Here is a 26764-nt window from a genome sequence, read left to right as displayed (position 1 = left end):
ACGGACGGACGGACGGACGCACAGACCAGAAAACATAATGCCCCTCTACTATCGTAGGTGGGGCATAAAAATTAGCAAAAAACAAATATGTAACACATAAACAAACAACAACCACTGAATTACAGTCTGCTGACTTGGGACAGGCACATACATACAGAATGTGGCGGGGTATGTTTGGATATTCAGTTGCAATATGATCTTGTCATGAAAATTACAAAACTTGTGCATGGTGCAGTAATCTGTTCTAAAAATGTCATTGTTAAAGTAAACTGTAAAATTTGAGTTATCTCCCTTTGTCCATATCTACCGGTAATTGTAGTTGAGTCAATTACAAACTATATTTTTACAATGCCATGTTTTATTCTTACCCCCAATGAAAAATTAAAGCAATATTTACCCATCTGTGCATGCAGGCACTTTTATTTAGGTTTAAGTTAGTGTTTTTCTATGTCTTTCTTCACATGTTTAATCCAACTCTACTGATGTCTAAGAGTATGAACTCAGAACCTGGGTTTTTGATCCTTTATGTTATGTATCTGTATGTAATGTGATATTAAAGGCATCTTTATTGGGCCCTTAAATAGGGCACTCTCAAATATTCTGGTAACAGCATCTGTTAATGTAAGGTATGCTATTTACACAAAAAGTTACAAACATGACATGTTCCACTAACATCAAGAGAGTTTTGTCAGAAATTCTCCAACTTTTGCTAAATGTTGAAAAGTTTTAAAGCAGAGCATAACTTTGTGGTATCAATTTCTTGCCTGATATTATGGTTATATACTAGGGTTCCACAATAAATGTACAGAGGGTCGCTTCAATATATTGCCTGCCTTGGTATTGTGCTAGTTGGGAATGTCACTTTTGTAGGGATCGCTCAAATATCTTGGTCACAGCAAAAACAGGACAATTGACTTAAATTTGCCTACTGTAAATTCAGAAATTTTTGCGTGCGTTTCATATTGCGATTTTGTCATGTTAGACTAAAATACGATTTTAATTTTTGTGATATTTAGAAAAATCCTGTTTGATTCACATCAAAAATTTCAAAATGCTAGTTTTAATTTTTTGCAATGATAACCCTGTCCCATTTTTTGCAAAAATAAAAACATCACAATGATTTCTGATTTTACAATTTATTTTTCAATTACTATTGATGAAATTTAAGTAAATCATAAAATGTATAGTAGGTATATATTAAATTCTGAAAATTGTTGCCCTTTCAGATCTCTTCCATCTATATGGGTTTTCAAGATAATTGACAAAATTTTTCTGATCCATTTTAAGGAGGATCGCGGGTACAAAAATTTCAGCAAAAAAATAAATATTTTTTTTTTCATTACAAATTTTATTTACTACACTATTAGTCATTACTTTATGATATGGTACAAAAATCACCCCAAAAAATCGATTTTAGTTTTGCCTCAGATGACTTTTAAAATGTTTATATCATTGAAAAAGTTCCAAATTATCTCCCTTTGGTGCAAAAAAGCCATTTTTTGGCATTAAAATTGAATATCTTTTTTAACTCCATGACCTATATTTTTTATTATTGTTATCAAATCAGCTGTACATAAACTAAATAATTGTAAAATTAAAGCGATTTCTGTAATTAGGTTCTTTTTTTATTTCGATATTACCTCTATTTCTCCTATTAGCTCAACAGAAAAAGGACATTAACAAAAATGTATGCTTCTTTAGGAGGCAGATTGTGAGCTTAAATGAAGGGCGACCCCATTTTTTTATTTCATTTTTCTATTGAGTATATGATAAATTAATTTTAATAACAAAATATATGCGAAATCCTATATTAGATTTTTTTTTTATTTATACCCGCGAGCCCCCTTAAGGCAAGTTTGCCATGTCAGTTGGCAGGCAGGATAATCGGACACATTTATTAATTAGATTCAACTGTATTGATAAAGTTAGGTTCCGAATGACTGAGTAAATTTAGAGAAGATTTAAGTAAATGTTTACAGCCGTTTGAAAACAACGAAAAGAAAGAAGGTGACAAGGATGACCGATGAAGGAATCCAACCAATGAGAACACACCACCTGACCCAAAAAGTAACTGACAGATTGATATAATCGGGAAGTTGTGTACATGGTATGATCTGATTTCTGGAATAAGTATAGTCTGTAGAGATACAAAATCAAAACAAAAATCTTTTCGATTTTTAATTAAAATATATTTTTGTATATATAAAAGCTAGATTATTTCATGTATAAATCTAAAACAGAACATTATTAAAACAATATATAAATAACAATACAAATCAAAATATCACAGTTTGCATAGAAATTAATTACATTATTTTGCACTGGAGTGAGGTTGAATTTCTTTAAACTCCAGTCACCTTACCCTAAATATGCATTAAGAAGTAAAAAAAAAAAACTTTTTCTCACACAATAAGTAGAAAACCTTGTTAGTCACACTATAAATATGTTTCATTTAACAGTATGACAAATTTACACATGACCAGCATAAGCTCTGAGGGGATGTGTTAATAAAAATCATAAAGGCATAAAAGTGTAAAAGGGCAATAACTCTTTAACAAAAAAAAGGATCATCTACTTAACTATTATTTCAGGAGATCCACTTAACAAAATGGATGGGCAGATTATAAAAAAGAAGTATTAAATTTTTTTTAGACATTGTCCTTCTTTTTAAAGATATTTTCTGTATAAATATAGAATGAAAGTCTTTTTCACGCATCAAAGATTTTCTCTTTTAGTTTTGGCAAGGGGAAACAACTTTTATTAAAGATGTTAAAACATGATATTACTAGAATCAATAATTTTTACATTACTGTATAAACAAAATAAGAGAAAAATGTTTAACAAAACTTAAAACCATGTATTTAGCATTGAAACAGGGGAATTCGATTATCATAAAAAGATCATAATTTTGCAACTGTATAGTTCAATTAAAATTGAAAATGGAAATGGGTAATGTGTCAAAGAGACAACAAACCGAACATAGAACAGACATCACAGTATAACAACAGTTTGGTCCCATTGGTCAAAATTTCTCAGCAAGTAGAAATAAATTGGTAAATTACAAAACTGCAGAATACAAATGATGATATTATATGATTGTCTTCTTATTGAATGAAACAAAATACAAAACATGATGTCAGGAATTGATAAAACAAATACTGTTCAGGGGAGATAATCTGAATGAACTGTTGTGCAGATAGAATAGAAGTGTGTTTAAGACACAAATCCTTCAAATCTTTGAGTTACAATCATTGCATAACATTATTAAATAAGTCTACAAAGAAGAACATGAAACTTTAAAGAAGAATCTGTCAAAATATTTCGTACAAAATGTCAGAATGAAAATTTATGGCAGATCTAATACTTTTCTAATTTCTTCAAATGCTTTGGGGTAAATAAATTAATCAATCTTAAATACAAGGATAGAAACAAAACTATAAAATAAAAAAAAAAGACATCATGTAAAATATGTAAAAGTTGATTGTTGTATGCGTTCATTAATTTGCATGATTTCTAAAAACAGCAATTTAAGAACACATATGGCTGTGCATGAGATTCATTAAAAGTGGTTTCATTATTCCAAATTCAATAAATAATTTGAAAGCACATTCATTTAAATGCTGAAACAAATGGCAAAATGCTACCTCCTCCAAAACTACATTCCTATTCATTCAACATTTTCTGTATTGTAAGTTGTCTATAAGTCACACATTAAAATGCTGGAAACAGTACACCACCACACTTAAAACTTTGTGGAGGCAATAACAAATGATAATAAAATTAGTTGCTCCGTTGTTTTAACAAGAAATGGCTATACAGTTTACTAATGCTGACTTTTATAATGTAGCTCAGTCTGTTCCCAATCAAACAATGGATTCTGATATGATATATTGCCTTCTTCTGTTTTAGAAACCATTTCAGAATAGAATCTAGGTGTATCCTTTTCTTCTTTCTACCAATATAAAAGAAATAAAACTGGTTACAGATCTGACTTTCTTCCTGAGTTTAAATAAATAAGAATTTATAGTTTGTCTAGATGGTTAATGACCTTTAACAACAGGAACTTATTGATACCTGTTATAATCTGTGAAAACTACATCAGGTCACATAATTCAATTCCAACTACTCCAAATTGAAAGAAATTACAAATTAGTCTACCTTCACATTGATTTCATTATTTTCTTAATGTTGGACCAATAAGTTTTATTGTTTCAATTCATCCATTCATTTGCCGAGGCTGTATATTATTGTAAGGAAAAGTAAATTTAATGGGAAATGATTAAAAAGGTGTAGTTTCTAAAGTATGATATATAATGGTGAAATAACAGTTAGTGAGGTACAGAAATCTACCTGAATTGTTTTGAAACACTGATTAACGACATCAGCTAGATATTCCACCTGGTCTGTAACAACTGTTATGGTTTCATCCATTAATTTATCATCGATGTAAACAAATATCATCCTTTTTTGGAAGGCTTCATATGTCCAATGTTTAACACAGAACCATGGTAACACTGTCACATCAACATCTGAAATTTTAAATATCCAAGAGTTATAAAAATGCCAGATTACTTTCATATCAACATTGAAGTAATTGCCAAAAAAAAAGAAAAACTATTTTGCATGCAAAAACTAGATGTGTCATAACGACATGAATGGCCCCATCTCAAAAAAAAGAAAAATCTGCTATTTCAACAACACATGTGGACACAAACATGATGGTAGTCTCACGTATACAAAAAACTCAGCTCATAATCTGAAGGCTTATAGAAAAAAGAGTATAACGTGTGATTTTCAACAATTTTATCATAAACCCTTAATTTCGGCAAAAATCTGCAGGGCGGAACTAAACTTAAACTTGATCTATAACTCATCATGGTGAACTGACATACCAAAAACCAGCCCAATATCTAAAGGTGTTTAGAAAAAAAGTACGAATAACTGTGATTTTCAACAATTTATCAAAGTCTAAAGCCAGTAATTTCGTCAAAAATTAGCATATCTGAAGATGTTTAGAAAAAAACTCAGTATAATGGTTTGTTGTGGAATGACAGAATGACGGACAAGGGTAAAACTATATGGCACCGACAACTTTGTTGCAGGGCCATAAAATAAGTAAACTTCTCGTGGATTGAAGAAAAATTGTATTTCTTTTGAAAACTTTTCTTACTAGTCTATCTAAGAAATTCCTATTTCCTTAAACATTTGAATATTTGGTGTGCCTTTACCAACACAATCCATGAACATTTGAATGCAAAGAAGTATAATGAATCCACAGTATTAAAAGTCTTTGCTTTGAAAGTCTTTCTTATATTAATTAATGACTTATCTCCCTGCTATATATAAAGCTGAACGTACTGTATAGACACTAAGTCTATTGTTCAAGTTTGAATGTTGACCTCTTGATGTCATTTTTCCACAACTTCAATGATAATTCAGGGGACTTGTTGGTATACATATCACACATTGCAACAATCAAGTCGTAGTCATCAGACATGCTGTGTATTTTGTGCTAGAATATTTTCAGTGTACAGTCAAAATAAATAACAGGTTTGTCCAGTTTAATTCAGGGAAGGGCAGCCCCACTGATCCTTCTTGTTAATACAGTTTGTGAATAAAAAGATATAATATAATTTACCTTGTGTATTAATCTTCAGATGAGAGACATTTACTTGAACATGGCACCTACATTCATCCTACAAATTATAAAGATGGATTACAAAACAGTGACTTCATAATTTTCAAAAAATATTTTATTATCAAAGAATAGCTTAATTGCAGAATGTTTGTCTTTTCATCACTTTTCTTTTGAATATTGGCCATGTAGTTTCTGGTATTTTTTTTTTAACTTAATGTTTAAAAAAAAATAAAAAAATTCTATGTCAATTTATCTCTTGTGAGAGTTGTCTGATTTGCGACATACCACATGTTCTTATTACTTTCAATTGAATTGATTAAAATGTCTTTCATATAGATGAGGGTTTGTTGATGTTTTTTTTAGTCATTGGGTTTCTGTCTTATTTACATACAACCCAAATCATCTTTTACTCATATCCAATCTAATACATGTGTTAACAAGAAGTAATTGTAACAGGATGCTGTTACGAAGTCTCCCAAACAAAGCTCCCATAACTCGCCATTCATATGGTCCCATGTTCATTTCATTTGATTTTTTGTCCCATACAAGAATATATATGGCTTACGAGTGGGGATCTCCACCATTTACACGTATTCAAACAGGAGGGGGTGGTGATGACCCCCAGGGACTTTACCTACATTTCATTTGATTTGTTTTATTGTCCCATACAAGAATATATATGGTTTAGGGGTGGGGATCTGGACCGTTTACAAGAGAATAGTACATTCTCAAATTGAACGGGGTGGGGGTGACCCCAGGGAACTTCCCTTTAATTTCATTTTGATTAGTTTTATTGTCCCATACAAGAATATATATGGTTTAGGGGTGGGGATGTTGACCGTTTACAAGTTTTCAAACAAGAGGGGGTGGGGTGACCCCCTAGGGACTTCCCTTTTATTTCATTTCATTTGTTTTATTGTCCCCTACAAGAATATATATGGTTTAGGGGTGGGGATCTGGACCGTTTACAAGATAATAGCACATTCTCAAATTGAACAGGGTGGGGGCGACCCCCAGGAACTTCCCTTTAATTTCATTTGATAAGCCTTTTTGTCCCATACAGGAATATATATGGTTTAGGGGTTGGGATGTTGACCGTTTACAAGTTTTCAAACAAGAGGGAGTGGAGTGACCCCCTCAGGACTTCCCTTTTATATCATTTCATTTGTTTTATTGTCCCCTACAAGTATATATATGGTTTAGGGGTGGGGATGTTGACCGTTTACAAGTTTTCACACAAGAGGGGGTGGGGTGACCCCCTCAGAACTTCCCTTTTATTTCATTTTCATTTGTTTTATTGTCCCCAACAAGAATATATATGGTTTAGGGGTGGGGATCTGGGCAGTTTACAAAAGAATAGTACATTCTCAAATTGAACGGGGTGGGGATGACCCCAAGGAACTTCCCTTTAATTTCATTTGATTAGTTTTATTGTCCCATACAAGAATATATATGGTTTAGGGGTGGGGATGTTGACCGTTTACAAGTTTTCAAACAAGAGGGGGTGGGGTGACCCCCTAGGGACTTCCCTTATATTTCATTTCATTTGTTTTATTGTCCCCTACAAGAATATTATATATGGTTTAGGGGTGGGGATCTGGACCGTTTACAAGATAAAAGCATATTCTCAAATTGAAGGGGTGGGGATGACCCCAGAGGACTTCCCTTTAATTTTAATTTGATTAGTTTTATATCGTCCCATTCAAAAATATATGAGGTTTAGGGGTGGGGATCTGGACCGTTTACAAGATAAAAGCATATTCTCAAATTGAAGGGGTGAGGATGATCCCCCCAGGGACTCCCCCTATATTTCATGTGATTTGTTTTATTGTCCTTTAATCATTTCTGAAGACTATATGTATCTATCACTTACAGTTTTCAAGTTATATTCATTTGGAAATTGTAGAAAATAAAATCCTATAGGGTTCTATAGTAAACCCCTCCCTTCTTTCTGCCCCCCAAAATACCCCTTAATAGACCCCAATGCACAAACTAAAGATTGATGGCTCACCTAGACATATTAGTCTTACATTCTATGAAACCCTAAGTTAATCTGACCAGGGGTTGTGGAGAAACGCTGCGGACTTATTTAATTTTTAATGTGACATTTTTAATGTGGCGGAAGAAAAAGAAAAAGAAAAAGAAGAAGAATAATAAAAAGAAGAAGAATAATAAAAATAATAAGAACTGAGCAAAAACAATAAGTCTCCAAACTTTGTTTGGGAGACTTAATAACAAAAAGAAGAGAATTTAAGGTGCCAATAGAAAATTATTGGAAGCTCTATTAAAAAAAAAGTTAAAAACAAATTTTGGCAAAGTTCTTTTTGATAAAAATAAGAAGATGTGGTATGAGTGCCAATGAGACAATTCTCTATCCAAGCCACAATTTGTAAAAGTGAACCATTATAGGCCAAAGTACGGTGTTCAACACAGAGCCTTGGATCACACCGAACAGCAAGCAATGCATTTTACTTAAAACATCAGAAATCCTTAAAAAAAAAGTAATTGTAAAAATGATTTGGACTTATGACTGTATTACCTCATTCTTTAAAACTACACAGTCTTCTAGATGTACATCAAAATAATCTGGTATGGAATGACACAATAATATATATTTCTCTTCACACCTGAATCTTTCGTCAGAATATTCTACAAATATAAACATTCATGCTCTCATAAGAATATTCTACAAATATAAACATCTACATATTTTCAAAGGGAATAAAAGATAATATTGAGATACAAATGTATGGTATTACAAAAGGTATGCTATGGCAGTATTTCCTAATAAAAACGTTCCCATTTTATGCTGTTTTTGCCCAAAATCTAAAAATGTACAATATTTATATAAATAGAAATTTAAACAGAATAAGTTAATAGCTAGACAATGTCTACAGAATGGAGTTGATTGGGGATTTTCCAAAATTTAGACTTATTTAAAAATCTTGTCTTGCAGATTAGTTTTGCAGTCTAATGTTTCTTTATTCCACTTTTCAAGATAATAGAAAAAAGAAGTAAAATGTGTCATCTTAGGGCAATAATTCCAATTAGAAATTGTCTGATAGTTTTGATGTAAGCAGATAATTTGTAGAGTTCAACATTTCTGCCCAGGTCACAGATTTTGTTAATTTATAGCTGTTTTCAAATTAGTAGACAAAGCATTCATTCTACCTCTATGTTCTATTTTTATCCATGTTGGTGATTTTGATTGACAGGCAGGGTCATTGGAGACTTTTTTAAAACTAGATACCCCAATGATGACTGTAACCAAGTAGTTTCAGAGGAGATGATCTTTGTGAAAGTCAACAGATGACAACAGCAGCCCCAAGTGATGGGAAAGCTCACATGGCCCTGTTGGCCAGGTGAGCTAAAAAAAGTAATTTTGATATTAAAAGTCATTTTTTGATGTAACATACCTTCAAGTAAATCTATCTGATCAGTACTTGGTTTCAAGAAACCTATAAATAAAATGAATCACCGTTTATTTTGGTAAATATATTAAAATATTTTTCAGAGCATTTATTTCTTGCATTTAAACAAAAAGAAATATCACAAAATTATGGCCTTCTTTTACTTTAGGGGTCCCAACTTATATAGAGCTATACAAAACTATCCTTATCCCCAAATCTTACCCTAACCCATACCTAAACCTTACACTAGCCCATACCTAAATTTTACCCTAACCCATACCTAAACCTTACACTAGCCCAAAATGATATCAAAAAAGATTTAATGATCAGATGTTTGCATATTTTGTAGTCATTCTGTGAAATAGTGAAAGTATATTATAGTTTATTTTATTTGTATTTACTGTGATTTAAAAAAAGAAAAAATCTAAATCTTTAAAAAATGCTGTGTTTTACATGACAAATTTCTTTTGCTCTACAAGAGGCTCAAAGGAGCACATATACCTCATTTGGCATTCATCTATAATACTGACTGATTTTTCTGTGAGATTTAAAGAGAGAACATGCTTTGAAATAAAAAAGAGGCTAATATATGAAGGAGGAAAATTGTTATTCTGTCTCTCTGAAACCATACTGGATATTTCATTCTGTCTCTCAGATTTATATACTACTGAGGATATTCTTTTCTATCTCTAAAATTTACATACCATTTTCGATATTCCATTCTGCCTCTCTAAAAATCAAGTGACAGGCTACCGTATCCTTTAACAACTTCTTTTCAGTTCTAGCATCAAAACACCATTTCCTTATGAATAAACCTGAAAAATTACAGCTTTATCAATATATATATACTTGATTTATACACAATGTTTTGAAATTCTTTCTAAATTAAAACATGTAATTTGTTGATCTATAATATCAAGTAATTAAACATTCTGGTTTTTATTCAACTTGATCATCCAGCGTCTTAGTGATTGTCATTGTGCAGGATAACCTAGAACGTCAGTGCTGATAGTCAAATATGAGAATTAAATTTGCCAAATAATTCGTGCAATAGAGCATCATAGTTTTCCAACCACTTGTTGAACATTTGAACAGAAGTGACGGTACCCCTAAATGCACGAATGACGTTCATTAAAACCACAGTTTTTGATGAAAATGCATAGAACTTCAAAGTTGTCTATTATATTGTATTGAAGATTAATTAAGCGTTGGTTCACTGTTTAAATAAAATATAAATGCATTTTCTTTTACCTTACTATGTTTTCTCAATGTGAAATCTTTCTAAATAACAAGTCAAATCTACAAATTAAAATGTGGGATTATATTTTCCTTTTAATTATAACTTACCATCATGTGTTAAAGGGAGATAATCACAATTTCTCAGTCTTTTGTTCAACTTTTTTCCAAACAAAAATAAGGAAAAATGTTCAATGCTGGCTTGCTTCAAGTCTGAAATGTACACACCCAAAAAGCTATGACAATAAAACAACACAATTATTCAAAAAAATTGTAATAATTCAGCAGTATTTCTTATTTTGCATCAATGGTAGTGAATGCAGATTTAATTTAATTACTTAGTATGCATTTGGAAACAACCAATTAATCAATGTCTTAACATCTTACCAGTTGCAAGCATTAAACCAAATTGAGACAGTATCTCCATTCACAACAAACATAATCTGTGATGGGATAACTTCCCTTGGGTAGTAAATATGTTTGTGTACTTAACCAGCCATAATCTGTATAGCTAGAATATTACTCCTTTGACTCGTTCGATTAGAGCACACATTTATGGTTCATCATAACCTTTTGGCTAAAATGGCCGTATTTACACCCCAAATTTTACTCTGAGTACAGATTAACCTATACACCTGCAACAGTTTTAAGGGATGGCAGGAACTAGATATATAAATTTTAAATGCATTTTATGTTTCAGAAAATTATAAACTTTTCTAGATTTTGCTATCCATTTTTTTTCGTTCCTGCAGAAGGTGCAAAAATTAACTAAGTAGTGAAAACGATTGAGAAGCTCCCCTCATATAATCAATGTTGTGAGTAGTATTGATTTAAATGGACAATAGATGGACAATAGACACCTGTAAACAATAGGTTATTTAACATGTTTAAACTGTGTAACTGAGTGGACAGTATCAAATGAAACTCTGGTGTTTGTTTATTTTGCTATCTTCTGCAGACTGGAAAAAAATGAACATCAAAATCCAGGTAAGTTTTTAATTTTCTGAAACGTAGACTTCATATAACTTTTATATATCTAGTTCCTGCCATGCCTTAAAACTTTCCTGGATGTACAAGTTTGTCTGTACTCATAGCAATTTTGGAGGTGTAAACACGGCCATATTTTTCAATTCCTTATGATGAACCTTAAAACATGTAGATCCTGGTCTCATATTAGAGAGATGAACATTTTATTTTCTAGAAATATTTTTACTTTACTGTATATTTGGTGCACAACTCAAAAATCCAAAGTGGTTAGAGATTATCTAGATAGAGTTTTAATAGTATAATTACTCCTGAGGTGGTGGAAATGTGACTGGGTTGCTTCCCTTGTGTAGTTGATATGTAACCAACCATAACTGTTTGAGCTTGGCAAGTGCTTCTTTAGCTTGGTGAGTTCTTAATTTGAACACAGAGGTTCTTTGTTTCCTGTTTGGAAGTCACAATCTAATGTACTGATGAGAATCATGCTCTACTGTTATAATTGGCACTTCAACAGGAAAAACCCAAGTGTTTAATAGTGATTGAATATGTTTAGCATGGGTTTGAAAAGTAAATTGTCATAAATGGTATAATGCCTCCTCTAAGATAGAAAGGGGGGAGTGTAACTGTGCTTCCCTTGACAATTTTATCGTCCTTCATCAGCTGCACTGTTGAATATTCGTTTAGTTAAGTTAGTAGAGCTGTGGCTACCTGTGCAGGGGTTTAGGATTACTTTGGGTAACAAATCAAGCTCTCCAGTTACAAGTCCAATCATTGGATGAAAACAATAGTATTCAAACATTAACAAGGCCGTAACTACCCTTGAGGCAAGTGAGGCAATTGCCTCACTAAAATTTCGACACTGATTTTTTTTTTTATACATATACAACTATACAAATCCTTGATAAATATAATAGTCATTTGTTGTTCCGTCTCAACCTTAATTTCTATAACTTGTCATCATTCCTTTTAAACTATTCTTCCTGGATATAACTCAGCATCTCAACGGGTGATGTTTCTCGATTACATTAAGCTAGTAACGATAATCATCATGGATCTTTAGTTAAAAACAGGCTCTTGCAGAAAAAGGAAAAGCGACACTGAAGGTAAAGAAGGAATAATTCTAGTAAACTATTTTTTTTTTGTGAACAGAGTCTGAGTATTGCATATAACTTCATTAGAACAATCAAAAACCGATAAGTAGACTGACAAATAAAGTACTGGTCTTTGGAAGAGGGCAGTCCTGTCTGCGTATTCATTTCTCCGTTTCACGAACTTTTGACAAATCAAGTACTGGGCATCGCAAGGGGGCAGTCCTGTCTACGTATTCATTTCACGAACTTTAAACTTTCTCTTTACAGATAAATGAAATATAAATAATATGAAACATGAATGCATGGATTAGTTTTTATCCATGTTTCTTTAACCTTAAAAATTGAAAGAATATCCCATATTCCAATTTGATATTATTGAGGAATGGTAGAACCTTTAACACAGGATTTTGTCTTTACTGATTCGGGACTACAGAATTTCGTTTCTTTTAAAGGTGTCAGACCACCAATTAAAAATCCCTATCAGTTCAACCAAATTTTGCAATTTTCACAGCTTTCTAAATATTTTGCCTTAAGTTTAACTTCATAGAAACCAGGTATATCCTTAATTGTACATGTATCAGCTTTCTACATGCCAATTTTCACCATACCTTTAAAGCCTTCTAACAAAATAACTGACCATCAAACAGAGGTACTCCAAAACTAAAACCTGGTTTTCTGGAAATCTAAAATTAGTAAACTATGGAGCGCATTAATCCTCAATTTTTAATGCAAACTCATAGACAAGTAAATTTTGGCTCAAAATGATCTAGATATATTTCTCTTTCACCAAAAGTTTCATTTCTGCAAATTTGTTGGTTAGTTTAAGTAAACAAGGACATCAAAAGCACTATAGAGTAGGGCTACTTTTACATACGTTCTAAATTGGAGGGAGTAATTGGTGGTCTGACACCTAAATTCGGGGTTTCGGAATCGGACACCCCCAAACCCTAACCCCTAAATTTATAGATTCTGGAACTAAAATACCACCAACTATTTCCAGACATAATTTGAAATTACGGAACTACATTTACAAACGTCAAAAACTCCATTCCAATTCCCCATTACCCATATATACTTACTCTATAGATAGAATCATATACATGTATCTTATCTCATTCTATCCCTAGTTTGTCTACTCTTTGTCAGCATAAAAGCGAGTTTAATATTTTGTAACTGCGACTGGGTGATGGTGCTTACAGGAAAGCTTAATTCCCTTTTGCAAACAAAACTGTTACTACCGATGCTGCTACCGAATTGCTGATGGAGAAGGAATTGGAAGAAGACATTGATCATTGTGTTGATGATGATGTGCTACCTTTAGAAACACAGACTGCCCTGAAACAACTGAAAACTTGGAAAAGAGCATGCATGAGTGGCGAGAGATTGTGCTGTCTTGCCATGCTCCATGTTCATCGCGATAAGGATATCAGCAGACCAAATTATGATTCTGAAACGATTTGACTGAACCGGCCATAGAAAAATTTGGAAAACTCTACTGAATCGATGTTTGTTCTATGTTCTGGCAGCAGACTCAAATCAGTGATATTTGGATGATTATCTTACATGTAAATTTAAATAAAGTTGTTAAAAATTGGTGTTAGTAAAAGTCTTAAAATATGAAAAATTTATATAAAAGTGTCCAAATTCAAAACATTATCAAACTCTCTAAAAATGCCTAGAATGCAGGATTTTGCACCATTCATTTCAAACCCTCCAAAAAAAAAAATTCGTCTCGCTTCTCTCGGCTGAATTATTTTGCCTCACTAAGATAAGATGCATAGTTACGGCCTTGATTAAATAGTAGTACATAACAGGCCAATATATAATACATACTCAACATAAAAGTAGCTTTTTCAAAGACTTCATTTGTAGATATTCCGTCTTGATTCCTATACACTCTCACCTATAAATAAACCATCATATTACATAATTATATTACTGTAGTTTTATTTATTTTTATGGGTACCAATTTTCATTGATTGAGTAAACTTGCATTTTCATGGATATCTGATATCCTGGATTTGCATGAGAACTATTTTAACGTTTAAATTTGAGGTTCACCTGTACCAATGATATCGATCAAAAATTGATACCCTATAAATAATATGAATCAACAGTGAGTTGTTTGTGTTTTCTGGTAAATTTGACCTCAAATCCAACAATACTTGGATTAAAATTTGATGATCAGTTAATTTACAACAACCATTGCATACTAATACCACCACAAACTCATACTAAAATTCATATGAAGTTGATTTTAAATGTTAAACATGCATTTTTCAATACAACTGAATTCATAAAAAAATAAATGGGGATTGTGTCCATGGGACACAGATGATGTCCCTACTTGCATATCATAATGTTATAAACATAATAAAGGGACTGAAGAACAGTAAAAGTGACCCTACCCAAATTTGTACTTGATCTAAGTTTGGTTGATGCAAATTTAATTTGGAGAATGGAAACAAAAAAAATCAGAATTTTTTCCATTTATAAAGGGGCATAACTCTGGAAAATTTAGTGGCAACCCCAAAGTTCAAACTTGATCTGTATGTTGTGGTAAAAATCATTGTGTACAAGTTTACTGTATAGCATTTGGTGGAGGCAAACTAAAGTTAGAGAACAGAAACAAAGAATTCAGCATGCAATTTTTCCATATGTACAGGGGCATAACTATAGTAGAGCTGTTAAAATGACAACCCCAAAACTCAAACTTTGATCTGCATTTTGACTGGTAAGAAGCATTGTGTGTAAGTTTCATTGCATTTGGTTGAGGCAAACTAAAGTTAGAGAACAGAAACTTAAATTCGGCATTCTTTTCATTTGTAAAGGGCATTAATAGAACTCTAGAACAGTTGAAGTTACACGATACTTGATCTGTACTTTGTGGCAGAGACATATGTATATATGCCTCTGTTGGTGGTAATAAGCATTTAGTATAAGTTTCATAGCATTTGGTTGAGGCAAACTAATGTTAGAGAACGGAAACTAATAAAGGTCAGTTTTAGTATCTTGATTTCCTGACAACATGTCGACATAGTTTGCATCCTAACTAAATTTCACGGTACCTCTAGTTCTGGCCAGTTTTCATGGAGGGTCCGGACCCTAACTGGAACAAATTCTTGTAGTTCCATAGCTAATGTAAACTAGTCGCCATGTGATTCTATTTTTAGAGAAAAAAATCCCGTCACGTGAACCTTTTCCGGAAGTAAATAAGCACATGACCCACGATGGAAGCTGTTATCAACTTGTTTGTTTGTATTGTAGCTTTCATATCAGTTTTAACTGATGTGATAAGTGCAGAATCATGTACACAAATCAACAGCTGTTCATGTCGAACAGAGTCTTCTAACTTTGTGTTCAATTTAAGGCCATTGTCTAACCCAAGCAATCCGAGGTAACTTAGAACAGTTCAAATACTGAAAATTATAGCTACTCTGTCTGAATGAGTCTGTCATGGACTTTCATTTTCTACTTGTGTTTTATGAGGAGAGTGTATACATTTGATTACCCTTATTTTTTCAGCATTGATATCCAATCAAAAAAAACAAAAGCAAATACTTGATAATCACTGGCAAATCGTCCCACAACTAATTGGCCCACTTTCTCACCAACTGGACCCACTTAAAAAAAATCGCTGAAACTGGTTAACCAAATCGCCCAAACTCCTTTACCAAATCACCCCACTTGTGAGGGGGGGAGGGGGTCTCGTCCTGATTTCCCAGTTTTAATATCAGAAAATCCCGAAATCCCGGACATATTTTGTTAAAAATCCTGATCCCGATAAATTTGTTCCCAAATTTTAAAGTTTAAAGTTTCAATGCTTACGATTTAAACGTCTCGTGTATGATTGATGTTCAAAGTCTTTCAGCGTAACCAATCTGAAAATGTATTATCAATATTAGGGTGACGTCAAGCTGCATATGAGCATTTTTGTTCTCATAAATCTTCAGTAGCCAGTCAGAAAATTGGCCTAATTCCAGTTCAAGTCAATACAAGAACCTGTATGACAAGGCGAGCAATGGAATCATTTTGTAACAAAGAGAAATTGTTGAATATATTGAATCACCATTCGAAAAACCACTGAACCAAGTTACAGACATAAACAGAACTACAAATGTCACTTGAAAGATTTATACTTCTGCTTCTGCCAGGTAATGGCCACAATAAACAGACTGATTATACTGCCATGGTTTGGTTTGGTTATAAAGTAGACGAAACACTGCTTTACATTATAAAACTTTAAAAAATATCAGATTTTAAGACACTTGTTAGGATAAATGAATATGCTTAGGGCTGTATGCAATTACACAACTGATCACCAACAAGAAGCTGATCGACCGACCTTGGGAAAATCAATAATAATGAATAATGGGTCAATTTTCTAGTAGTGATTGACAGGTATGAATTACATGTACTCTTATCTGGATCTACTCTGATAAAAGTGCCATTTCATTAGATGCGATTCTGATTGAAGTATAATGAAAATGGCACTTTTATCTGTCCAAGGTACAGTTTTGTCAATCCCGTTATATTTCAACATTAAAATCCTGATTTCCTGTGGCTTAAAACGTGGCTTTCCCGTATCCTGATGTTTTTCTATCCCGAATTCCTGATCGATCTTTAAACAAGGCAATCCCGATTTCCCGTTGCTAAAATGCTAAAATCAGCCGATCCCAGCGTCCCGAAAATGGTCTCCCCCCCCCCCCCCCTACTTGTGAAATGGGTTAAATCCTGTTAGTATTACTCCTGCCAACTCGCCCCACTTAATGAGAAACAGTAATATCTAGATTCATATATAATTTTCATGTCTGACAACTCGCCACACTTAAATTAAAACTAATCTACACAGATCACTTTGATTTGTCTTTGAACTTGCTGGTTTTCAGGTTGTCCCCATGTAATCTTCTTACTTGGTGATAAGTAGTCAGTTTACTAAGTCAGGGCATTGTGAATTGCAGAAATTATAAAATTAGCTAAAACAAGGTTATGTGTCTTATTGTTTTAATTTTGATAAAAATTGAAACTATATAGATTTTCAGGTAAATATATTTTTTTATGCAGTTAAGCTGCATTATGCGAGCACCCTAGATTTGTGTTCTACCCAATAAATGCTGAAATACTTGCCATTGTTATTATCTAGCTTGTTACTATGTTATATATAACTAATTGAACACTTTTTTAATACTTTTTATTCTGGATAACAAAAAATATAACCAGAAAAACCGTAAATGATCGTTGAATCACCCAAAAGTTTTGAAGTTACACATAGGAAGTAGTGCTCATTAGGAATCCTTGTGTAGTTTATCATGACCTGTGCTTTTGGCTAAGATGTCAGAGAACATTTGTATAAAATATTTAATAGCCGAAAATCTCTTAAGACAAGTAGTTTAGATTTCCCAAATGGCAAAAGTCGTAGGAATATTGTTTGTCATCAATACGTAGTACAACTACGTCAGTAGTCTTTTATACTTATAAAAGTTCAACTTTTCATGCTGTTGGCAGCAATTTCAAATTAGAAGACGAAATTATGATCTTTTCAATTTGGAGGCAGGGTGCAAATTAGCAGTGATCCGAGGTCCGCGACCATCCACTTTTGCAAGCGGAATTTCGACTTGGTTTCTAGCTACGCCCGATGGAGTCACCTTCCACTTGAAAGAAAATAAGAAATAACTTTGCAAACCTTTTCACCAAAGTCTCTAAATAAACGATTTATAAACTTATTTTCATTATTATTATTCATGACAGCGATGTTCATTTTGTTCAACCGCTAGCTTTATACAGAAAATCACCGACAATTAATGTGTAAATTCCAGTAAAATCGTATCTGATTGACAAAACAACAATGTAAACAAAATAACAATGGCTGCAGTGGAGACAAAAATTTTCAATATCAGATCGGATTCAGGAAGCAGATAAGGGTAATTCCGGGTTTTGGCAATCAACTACAAAAAAAAAAGTATATAACAAATCAGATGAAATATAGAGGGAGTCCCTTGGGTCACCCCACCCCCTCCTGTTTGAGAATTTGAAAACCGTTGAGATACCCACCCCTTAACCATATATATTCATGTATGGGACAATATAACAATTCAAATGAAATATAGGGGAGTCTCTGGGGTCACCGTACACCCTCCTGTTTGAGAACTTGGAAATGGTCAAGATCCTCACCCCTAAACCATATATACTCATGTATGGGATAATATAACAAATCAAATGAAATATAGGGGAAGTCCCTGTGGTCACCCCACCCCTCCTGTTGAGAACTTGGAAACGGTCGAGGTCCCCACACCGTAACAATTGATATTCATGTATGGGCCAATATATCTAATTAAATGAAATATAGGGGGAGTCCCTGGGGTCACCCTACCCCCTCCTGTTTGAGAACTTGAAAACCGATGAGATCCCCACCCCTAAACCATATATATTCATGTATGGGACAATATAACAAATCAAATGAAATGTGGGGGAAGTCCCTATGGTTACCCTACCCCTTCCTGTTTGAGAACTTGAAAACCGTAGAGATCCCCACCCCTAGACCATATATATGTATATATTCATGTATAGGACAAAATAACAAATCATTTACATTTACTATGGGCAGGGCAGTAAGACCTCACCTTTGATCCCTGTAGTAGTGAACATTTGTCTGAATCGTGTCTCATAACTTTTGTACTATAGAACACAAACTCAGTTTTCTTTCCAGGGAAACCAGTCCTTTCACACTATTACATGTTCGCACTAAGTCAACTTGTACTACTAGCAGTCAACTAAAACCAACGTTAACTACCAAGTAGAGCAACTGCAATCATTGCGAACTTGTACCACTTCAGACTCGCATAAAAAAAATATACATTGAATTTGATTGATATATGCATTGCTTTTGAAACCTTGATAACATATAAATTATTTGCCTTAATAATTAATTCATTAGATAAACATAAATGTACTATATATGAATGTTTAATGTTGAAGCACCACAGTTTTCATAATTACGTTTGCCATGGTTTTTGGTTAACTGTCTTTAGCGCTTACAGCGCTTTGATTAAACTTGAATATTAAAGAGATGCATGTTTTGAATTTACTATTTGTCTGTTTGAATCACTTTAATCATTTAAATATTTATTTTGCCTGTGGTTTTGTGCAAAATTTCACCATCTAATGTCAGATTGTGTATAAACATTTGCAATTTTTTTTTATCCTTTTGGTAGAAAAAAGGTTTTATGCTTTTTTTTTAACCCGAAATCTCCTTAAATTTTTGTCATACTGCAGAAATTTTGACATATTTGGAATAAGATATACATTTGTACTTATAGGTTTTGCAAAAAAAAAAAATTAAATTATTTATTGAATAGCATTATTTATATTTAGTATTTTCTTAAATTGCAATAATTAATCTCACATTTTTGTCCATTGTTTAACAGACACATTTAAAAAAACACACACAAACTTCTGATTTTTCAGTATTCCAAAGATAGTATAGTGTAAACTTTGCACTTTCTTCTAAATTGTTGTAACTCAAAATCTATACTTCAATTGTTTAGGCCAAGAAGGGAATAAACCTGTAGCACTCATGTTTAAGAAATAATTCCTTCATGTCATGCTCTATGCTAATTTTAACATGAGTAGGCATTATATTTTACACCTCGCTAATGCTCAGTGTAAAATATCGACAAATATAATGCATGTTAAAATTTGCATAGAGCATGACATGAAGGAATTATTTCTATTCGAATAGGACAAATACATTATTTTTATAGGTCAAAGCGGACAAAATTACCTTAAAAACATTTGGCTGTCGTTTGCTCCTTGTGGAGTCAGTACATTACATTTTCATATTTAATAAGTTTAAAAACTAAAATCAGGGAAAATATGCCTACCCGTGTTAAAATTCGCATAGAGCATAACAAGGAAGAATTATTTAGATTCTAATAGAACAAATACAGTATTTTTATAGGTCGAAGCGGAAGAAAATACCTTAAAATGTTTTGCTGTTGTCGTTTGCTCCCAGTGGAGTCAGTACATTTCATTTTCATATTTAATAAGTTTAAAAACTAAAAGCAGGGAAAATATGCCTACCTGTGTTAAAATTAGCATAGAGCATAACATGAAGGATAGGTGGAAGCGGAAGAAAATACCTTAACATATTTTGCTGTTGTCGTTTGCTCCTTGTGGAGTCAGTACATTACATTTTCATATTTAATAAGTTTAAAAACTAAAATCAGGGAAAATATGCCTACCCGTGTTAAAATTCGCATACTTAAAGAGCATAACAAGGAGGAATTACTTAGATTCTAATAGGACAAATACAGTATTTTTATAGGTCGAAGCGGAAGAAAATACCTTAAAATGTTTTGCAGCGAGTGTTGTCGTTTGCTCCCCGTCGAATCAGTACATTTCATTTTCATATTTAATAAGTTTAAAAACTAAAAGCAGGGTAAAAGTTTATATAAGCTGCTAAAATATATATATTTTATTAGATTAACTATGAAAATATGGAGAATTTAAACAGTAAAATTGTGCACATGAGTCAAAAATATTTTGTGCTAATAAGAATACAGCTTTGTTTGCATTTGCGTAATAAGGACTTCATATTAGAATTTACTTTAGTAATTATAATTAAAATGGACCCTTGAAACTCCTATCCTCATTCTGTCATTCATTTAAGAAAGAATGTTTTTAGCATAACACAGTGTTCAATAATGTGGCTCAACAGATATTAGTTGTCCCATTTTGATGTAGGACATGTACAGACAGTCACTGACAGTAGTTACTAGATATTTAACTATAGGGACTTGATTTAGTGTTTTTATGTCTTTGATAGTTAACTTTTGCCAAAAGTATCAAAGTATAAAGAATAAGCTTTAAGATTAAGAATAGTTTGTGTATGTAATATTAGTAAGTGTAGAGGTTATATGCTTATACTTTCAACTATCATATGTTGATTTTACAGTTTGGTAGCCACAGATTCAAAAGGTGGTTATAAATATATATATAACCCATGTGATCCCATGACTGTATGCAATACTGGAGGAGGAGAAACAGATATAGCAGTAAGACATTTACAGTCTAAGTTAACATTATACTAAGCATGTTCAAAAGGCATTGTCCTTTACAGTCTACTAGTATACTTATTTTTAGGGGCCAGCTGAAGGACACCTACGGGTGCGGGAATTCTCGCTACATTGAAGACCCATTGGTGGCCTTCGGCTGTTGTCTGCTCTATGGTCGGGTTGTTGTCGCTTTGACACATTCCCCATTTCCTTTCTCAATTTTATAAGTTAACATTTTACTAAGCATGTTCAAAAGGCATTGTCCTTTCACTACACCTATTGCATACACAAATGTTTTATCAAATGGCATTTGAATTGATGTCTACAAATAGATCAACGGGTAAAACATTTTCTCCAAATTCTTAACTGATTTGTCCTTTTGCTGACCTGTTGATTATTTTTGTTTAACCAACGTGTAGTTTGTTTGGTCTCAGTTATTCATTGGTCAAATTTGGATTTTGAATTAAAGTTTTCTTGCTTTCCTCTGAATTTTCGTATCATAAAATGGAGACCTTGCCTGATGATGTCGCATAAAAAGGACACATCTTTTTTGCAGATCAAAAGTAAAGAAGGATTGAATTTGGCTGCATATTGTTTACAAATAATTAGAGAAACAGATTCAAACACCAAATCTTGGGTGATACAATAATTATCCACTCTCGACAGTTAAATATTTAAAAGTTAACTCTCTCGAGTGGATAAATATTGTATTACACTGGATGCAGTAGTAGAATCTATAGTAAACTCATTGCCTCTGTGGAAGATAGATAGATAGATTTATTTGATCAAATATCAACATAAAACATTACAAAAGTAGTATAAAATAATTGCAGACATGTAAACATACTAAAATCATAAAATCTTAAAACAATTGCCGATACCTAATCAGGGCTGCCCATGAAAGCCATTCACGATTTTGGTAGGCTTCATGCATGTACTTTAAATTATGCTAACATTAAGAATTTATGATGATAATGACTAGAATATGAAAGGCAATCAATGAAATGAAAATTTGCTATTAAAATTGTTGCTTAACGTTCCACCTCTCAGTCCTGACCTAATTTTGAAAAGATATCATGTTAAAAGTTTATGGTACGCTCAGAAGTTTTGGTTGTGTTTTTCTCAGACAAAGTTCATTGACTTTACTTGTTAAAGATTTGCTCTTTTGATTGCAAATTTTGCATTTTCTTTTAAATTATATACAGGCAAGATCTATATCTGTGTCAATTTAGAATGGTGTTCTCAACAATAAAATGTTCACAGTTAATTCTGTTTTTCATAACAGATGTCTATTGCAAGGATTGGTATACTGAAAACTGCATTCTCCTAATGTCATGTTAACATTTATGTATTGTTGATACATGTGTATCCTCTGAGTATGAGAACAGGTACTGAATAGGTGAGGCATTATTAGTTATTTTTTACCTGTTCAGGTATGCCAACAAAACAATGCAGCAACTCCAGCAAAATACTGTGCAGGGAAAGAGACTGGTTCTATATTCCAAGGTGACCTTAAAGCTGGAAGTTTGAGCATGAAATTTGAATGTATTGCAAGTGACCAAACTAAAAGGTAATATTAGGCAATTAGGTTAGAATTGTAAAATTTCTACTGTATTTAAATACATATTTGATATTGGAAAATTTGATGAATTTAAATGACTTTTGTTCTGCAATTAATACGTTAAATTCATAATTCTTTCTGATGTTTTTATTTGCAAGTGCAAAAATATTGACAGAATAGTTTTGAAAAAAATAAAGATTATTTATAATTCTGATGGGGTGTTAAACAAGGTCAAATAGCTTATCATATGATTATAATTTCTATCTGACACATACAAAAATTTGAAAAGTACAATTTTTATTTAGACTTCAATAACAATTGACCTTTCAAGGTTTGAAAATTATACATGTGATGATGTTGTAACAAATGCAAAACAATTTTGATTCATTTAATAGAAATGTATGTGATTTAAAATAGAAATAAATTGCATATATATTTACCGTAGGTGCATCCTGGGGAGCCGACTCCCCCCCCCTTTCGTGGGAAAAATTTGGTTGATTATATAGGGAATCACAGAAGCATGACTGAAGCAGCCCCCCCCCTTTTAGGTCAGTCAGCGGGCCCCCCTTATGAAAAGTTCTGGATCCACCACTGATTACAATGTTGTATGTATAATACATGTATGAAAAAGTCTAAAACACTCCATATTATCCTGGCATTATTATTTACCTCTTTAAGAAGATGTGATATAGTAAGGTCAAAGGTTTTATTTTAGGTTATTGTGATATGGTAACAAAAACCTTATAGTTTACAATTATTTAAAATTTCAACTCTTGACCAAGATTTCATTTGTAATTTTATTTGTTCAAATATTTTTCAGGACTACAATAATACAAGTTGTATGTGGAAATAGAAATGAATTAGAATTTGTCAAAGATGATAGCCCAAAGACAGGAAAAATAGGGATATATGTATGTGTTTAACAGAAAGTCTGTCTATCTAACTTTTGATTCCTTTGTCCAGTTAAAAACTAACTTTGTTACGTCTTTGTACATTGAGTATTTCCTGAATGATGCTCAATTAACTTAGAAATTATTTATATTACTAATTATGTAATGTTTGTTGGTGCAATCCTGCCTTCTTGTTTCATCAGATATATATTCACATTATTTTTTTCAAAATGCTTACAAAGCCATAAATTTGCAATTTTTTTAATGAAAAGTGTGCAAAAAAAAATAAAAAATACCCCTAACACTTCGGTTTTGTACATTTCATGAACAGAAGATTGTACAATGTAGTCAATACAAACTTATAACCCCATCAAAGTATCATACTTTACATGAATTTTAAGAAAATCAACCAAAAACTGACAAAAAAGACTCATTGTAGCAGAGTTATCTCCCTTTCAAATCTTAATTTCCATAGGATATTAAAAATGCTGATTTTGAGTTTTCCTCAAGTTAAATTTTATGGGACTTTTTTCAGTGTATATTTTGGACTAAATGTTATAGAGTTTGAGGTTCAAACTTTGTTTGACTAGACTAAAGTGAATCATAGGAAACAAATGACAGACACAGCAACTGTTTTAAAAATCATATAAACTAGTGCTTCCATTTTATCAGTGTAATGAATGACTGATACAGTACATGAACTAATATGTTTCAGGTCCTTAAACTAACAACACAGTATGCTTGTATTAAAGGAGGAGAAAGTGGAGGACTATCAACTGGTTCTGTTTTACTACTGATGTAAGTATCTATACACTAAAGACGTATTTAGGGAATGATAATATTGCTTGTTAGAAGCAGACTTCTGTATTCCATTTGGTTTATTTCTGTAGCACAAGAAAATAAATTGTGGAAAAGACAGTGTGGTAATTTGTGACACATTACAAACAAAAGTGAATGAGCAGTGCTTTTATTCATATCAAAACCAAAGTAATCAGCACCTAACTGTAACATTTGAACAGTCGAAGCACTTGTTAAAGCAGAATTTTTGCCTTGTGGTTTTTCATGTGCTTAAATTGAAAATATGATGCATTGCACTGGGGACAAAAAGACAACCTATGAAGAATTTAAAAAACAAAATCAAAACAGTGTTTTACTATTTTTACACTACACATAGACTACAAAAAATATTCGATGTTTTCAAAAAATTCTATAATAACTGTTGAAAGTAAATGAAATAAAATATGTGATGCCACCTCTAATATAAATAAATGATTTTACATGTGTTTTAAAAAGCAAGGGATTATAAATGTAAGTAGTGTGTCTAATTTGAATTAAGAAATCATTTTTAGGTGACTTAAATAATACATATTGATAGAAATTGTTTTTATTGTTAGACTAGATTGTTAACATCAAAATTTTTTCATGTAATATAGAAAAAAAATGTTCCTGCTTTGATGATGATCAAAATTGTGATTGTTTCAAGTTATTAGTTGTTTGAATATATCACGAACTGAAGTTGAACATTATTTATTATTGAGTTTTTCTGATATAAATATTCTGTACATTTTTTTTCCAGATTTTTTATAGTATTGATAATTTATCTAGTAGGAGGTGTACTATTTATGAAATTTATGAGAGGTGCCAGTGGAGTAGAAATGGTACCCAACTTAGAATTATGGAAAGGATTACCTTCATTGATAAAGGTAAGGAGACAACATTATTTTTATACCCCATTTATTATGCCCCATTTATGGGCATTATGTTTTCTTCTCTGTGCGTCTGTTCGTCTGTCCCGTTTCTTGTTAAAGTTTTTGGTCGAGGTAGTTTTTAATGAAGTTGTAGTCCAATCAACACATTCTTGTTAGCACTGCATGAATATTAAGAAGAAGTTATTTGGATCATAAAATCAATTTATCATATCTCAGTGAATTACATAATAAATTATGAAGTCATGTATAGAATAGCCTTTAAAGTTAATTTAAAGTAGGTTTTACTGTAAGTTGCATAAGCTATGAAGCTGAAATGTTGACTTAAATTACACTCAAACTTGTGAATAATGATATTTCTCGACAAGCCTCGCCCTTTAAAACTATTAAATGTTAAAAGTTAAATGTCTTGAGTGGAAAAATATTGTAACACACTTGCTGCAGTGGTGAAAACTTTATGTCTCTCTTCTTAAAAACCAGATGCAGATCCAGGATTTTGAAGGGGATGGGGCTCCAAAATAGGTAACAATTGGAGTGGGACATGTAAAAAATCTATAAAATATCCATTATAAGTTGTAGCTCCATGAAAGGGACCTTGAAGTAAATTATCTGAAGTTGGCTTTTATTTTATTTACAGGATGGATTTGTGTTTGTGAGCAAAGGATGTAAAGCAAATACAACATACTCACAGATCTGAAGATCGATAGCAGCTCTACTATGGATAATGGTTCAGTAAATCATAAGATCTGGTGGTGGATAGCAACTGTACTATGTTTCAGTTAACAAGATCTGGGGGTGGATGAATGGATTCCACTAAACATATAGATCTGATACATATCAGCTGACATTATGATCTGGGACAGTTACATCCAATTGTACTGAGTGTGTAGGCAGAGGTAATACCTTTGGTTAGCTTGCTTGCTAGCTGAACCGTGAAGTCATTATTAGGTAAGGTATACTACCCTCCTTTCGAAGTCGCCTAGCCTTAGACAAATTATGGGCCATTTTAAAAAAAATGAAGCAAAAGTGTGACATAGGGGGTCCAATTTCAAACTCAATATTTTTCATTTCTTTTTGTCTTACCCTATTACCGATACTTTAAATTTTATAATTCCAAAGTTTCAAGCAGAACGAAACAGACACATTGAATAATCTTAAAATTTAATAACATACATCTCAAAACATTTGAACAGAA

The 26764-nt window shown here is 32.4% G+C and overlaps 2 protein-coding genes across 3 annotated transcripts; one reads left to right on the top strand and one right to left on the bottom strand.

Annotated features, from left to right (window-relative positions):
* Positions 1-2152: 2152 nt before the first annotated feature.
* Positions 2153-15577, bottom strand: LOC143065396 (uncharacterized). 2 transcript variants are annotated; one of them, XM_076238943.1, is made up of 9 exons: positions 15428-15577; positions 14193-14262; positions 10396-10497; positions 9753-9863; positions 9055-9096; positions 8178-8287; positions 5639-5696; positions 4351-4529; positions 2154-3952 (listed from the first exon to the last, which is right to left on the bottom strand). In XM_076238943.1, exons 1-9 carry the CDS (start codon positions 15491-15493, stop codon positions 3824-3826), a joined length of 867 nt encoding a protein of 288 aa, XP_076095058.1. In that variant the 5' UTR covers positions 15494-15577; the 3' UTR covers positions 2154-3823. The 2 variants fall into 2 exon arrangements, with proteins under 2 accessions (XP_076095059.1, XP_076095058.1); XM_076238944.1 differs by lacking the exon at positions 9055-9096 and having other exon boundaries at positions 2153-3952.
* Positions 15558-26531, top strand: LOC143065398 (cation-dependent mannose-6-phosphate receptor-like). The gene is made up of 7 exons (XM_076238945.1): positions 15558-15756; positions 21313-21412; positions 22846-22982; positions 23794-23884; positions 24579-24661; positions 25440-25566; positions 26207-26531. The coding sequence occupies exons 1-7, from the start codon at positions 15590-15592 to the stop codon at positions 26264-26266; spliced, it is 765 nt and encodes a 254-aa protein (XP_076095060.1). The 5' UTR covers positions 15558-15589; the 3' UTR covers positions 26267-26531.
* The last annotated feature ends 233 nt before the right edge of the window (positions 26532-26764 follow it).

The sequence above is a fragment of the Mytilus galloprovincialis genome, chromosome 2 (genome assembly GCF_965363235.1).
Source record: "Mytilus galloprovincialis chromosome 2, xbMytGall1.hap1.1, whole genome shotgun sequence".
Taxonomy (NCBI): Eukaryota; Metazoa; Mollusca; class Bivalvia; order Mytilida; family Mytilidae; genus Mytilus; species Mytilus galloprovincialis.
The sequence above is the reverse complement of the archived record's forward strand: the minus strand, read 5'-3'. Positions and strand labels throughout refer to the sequence as shown.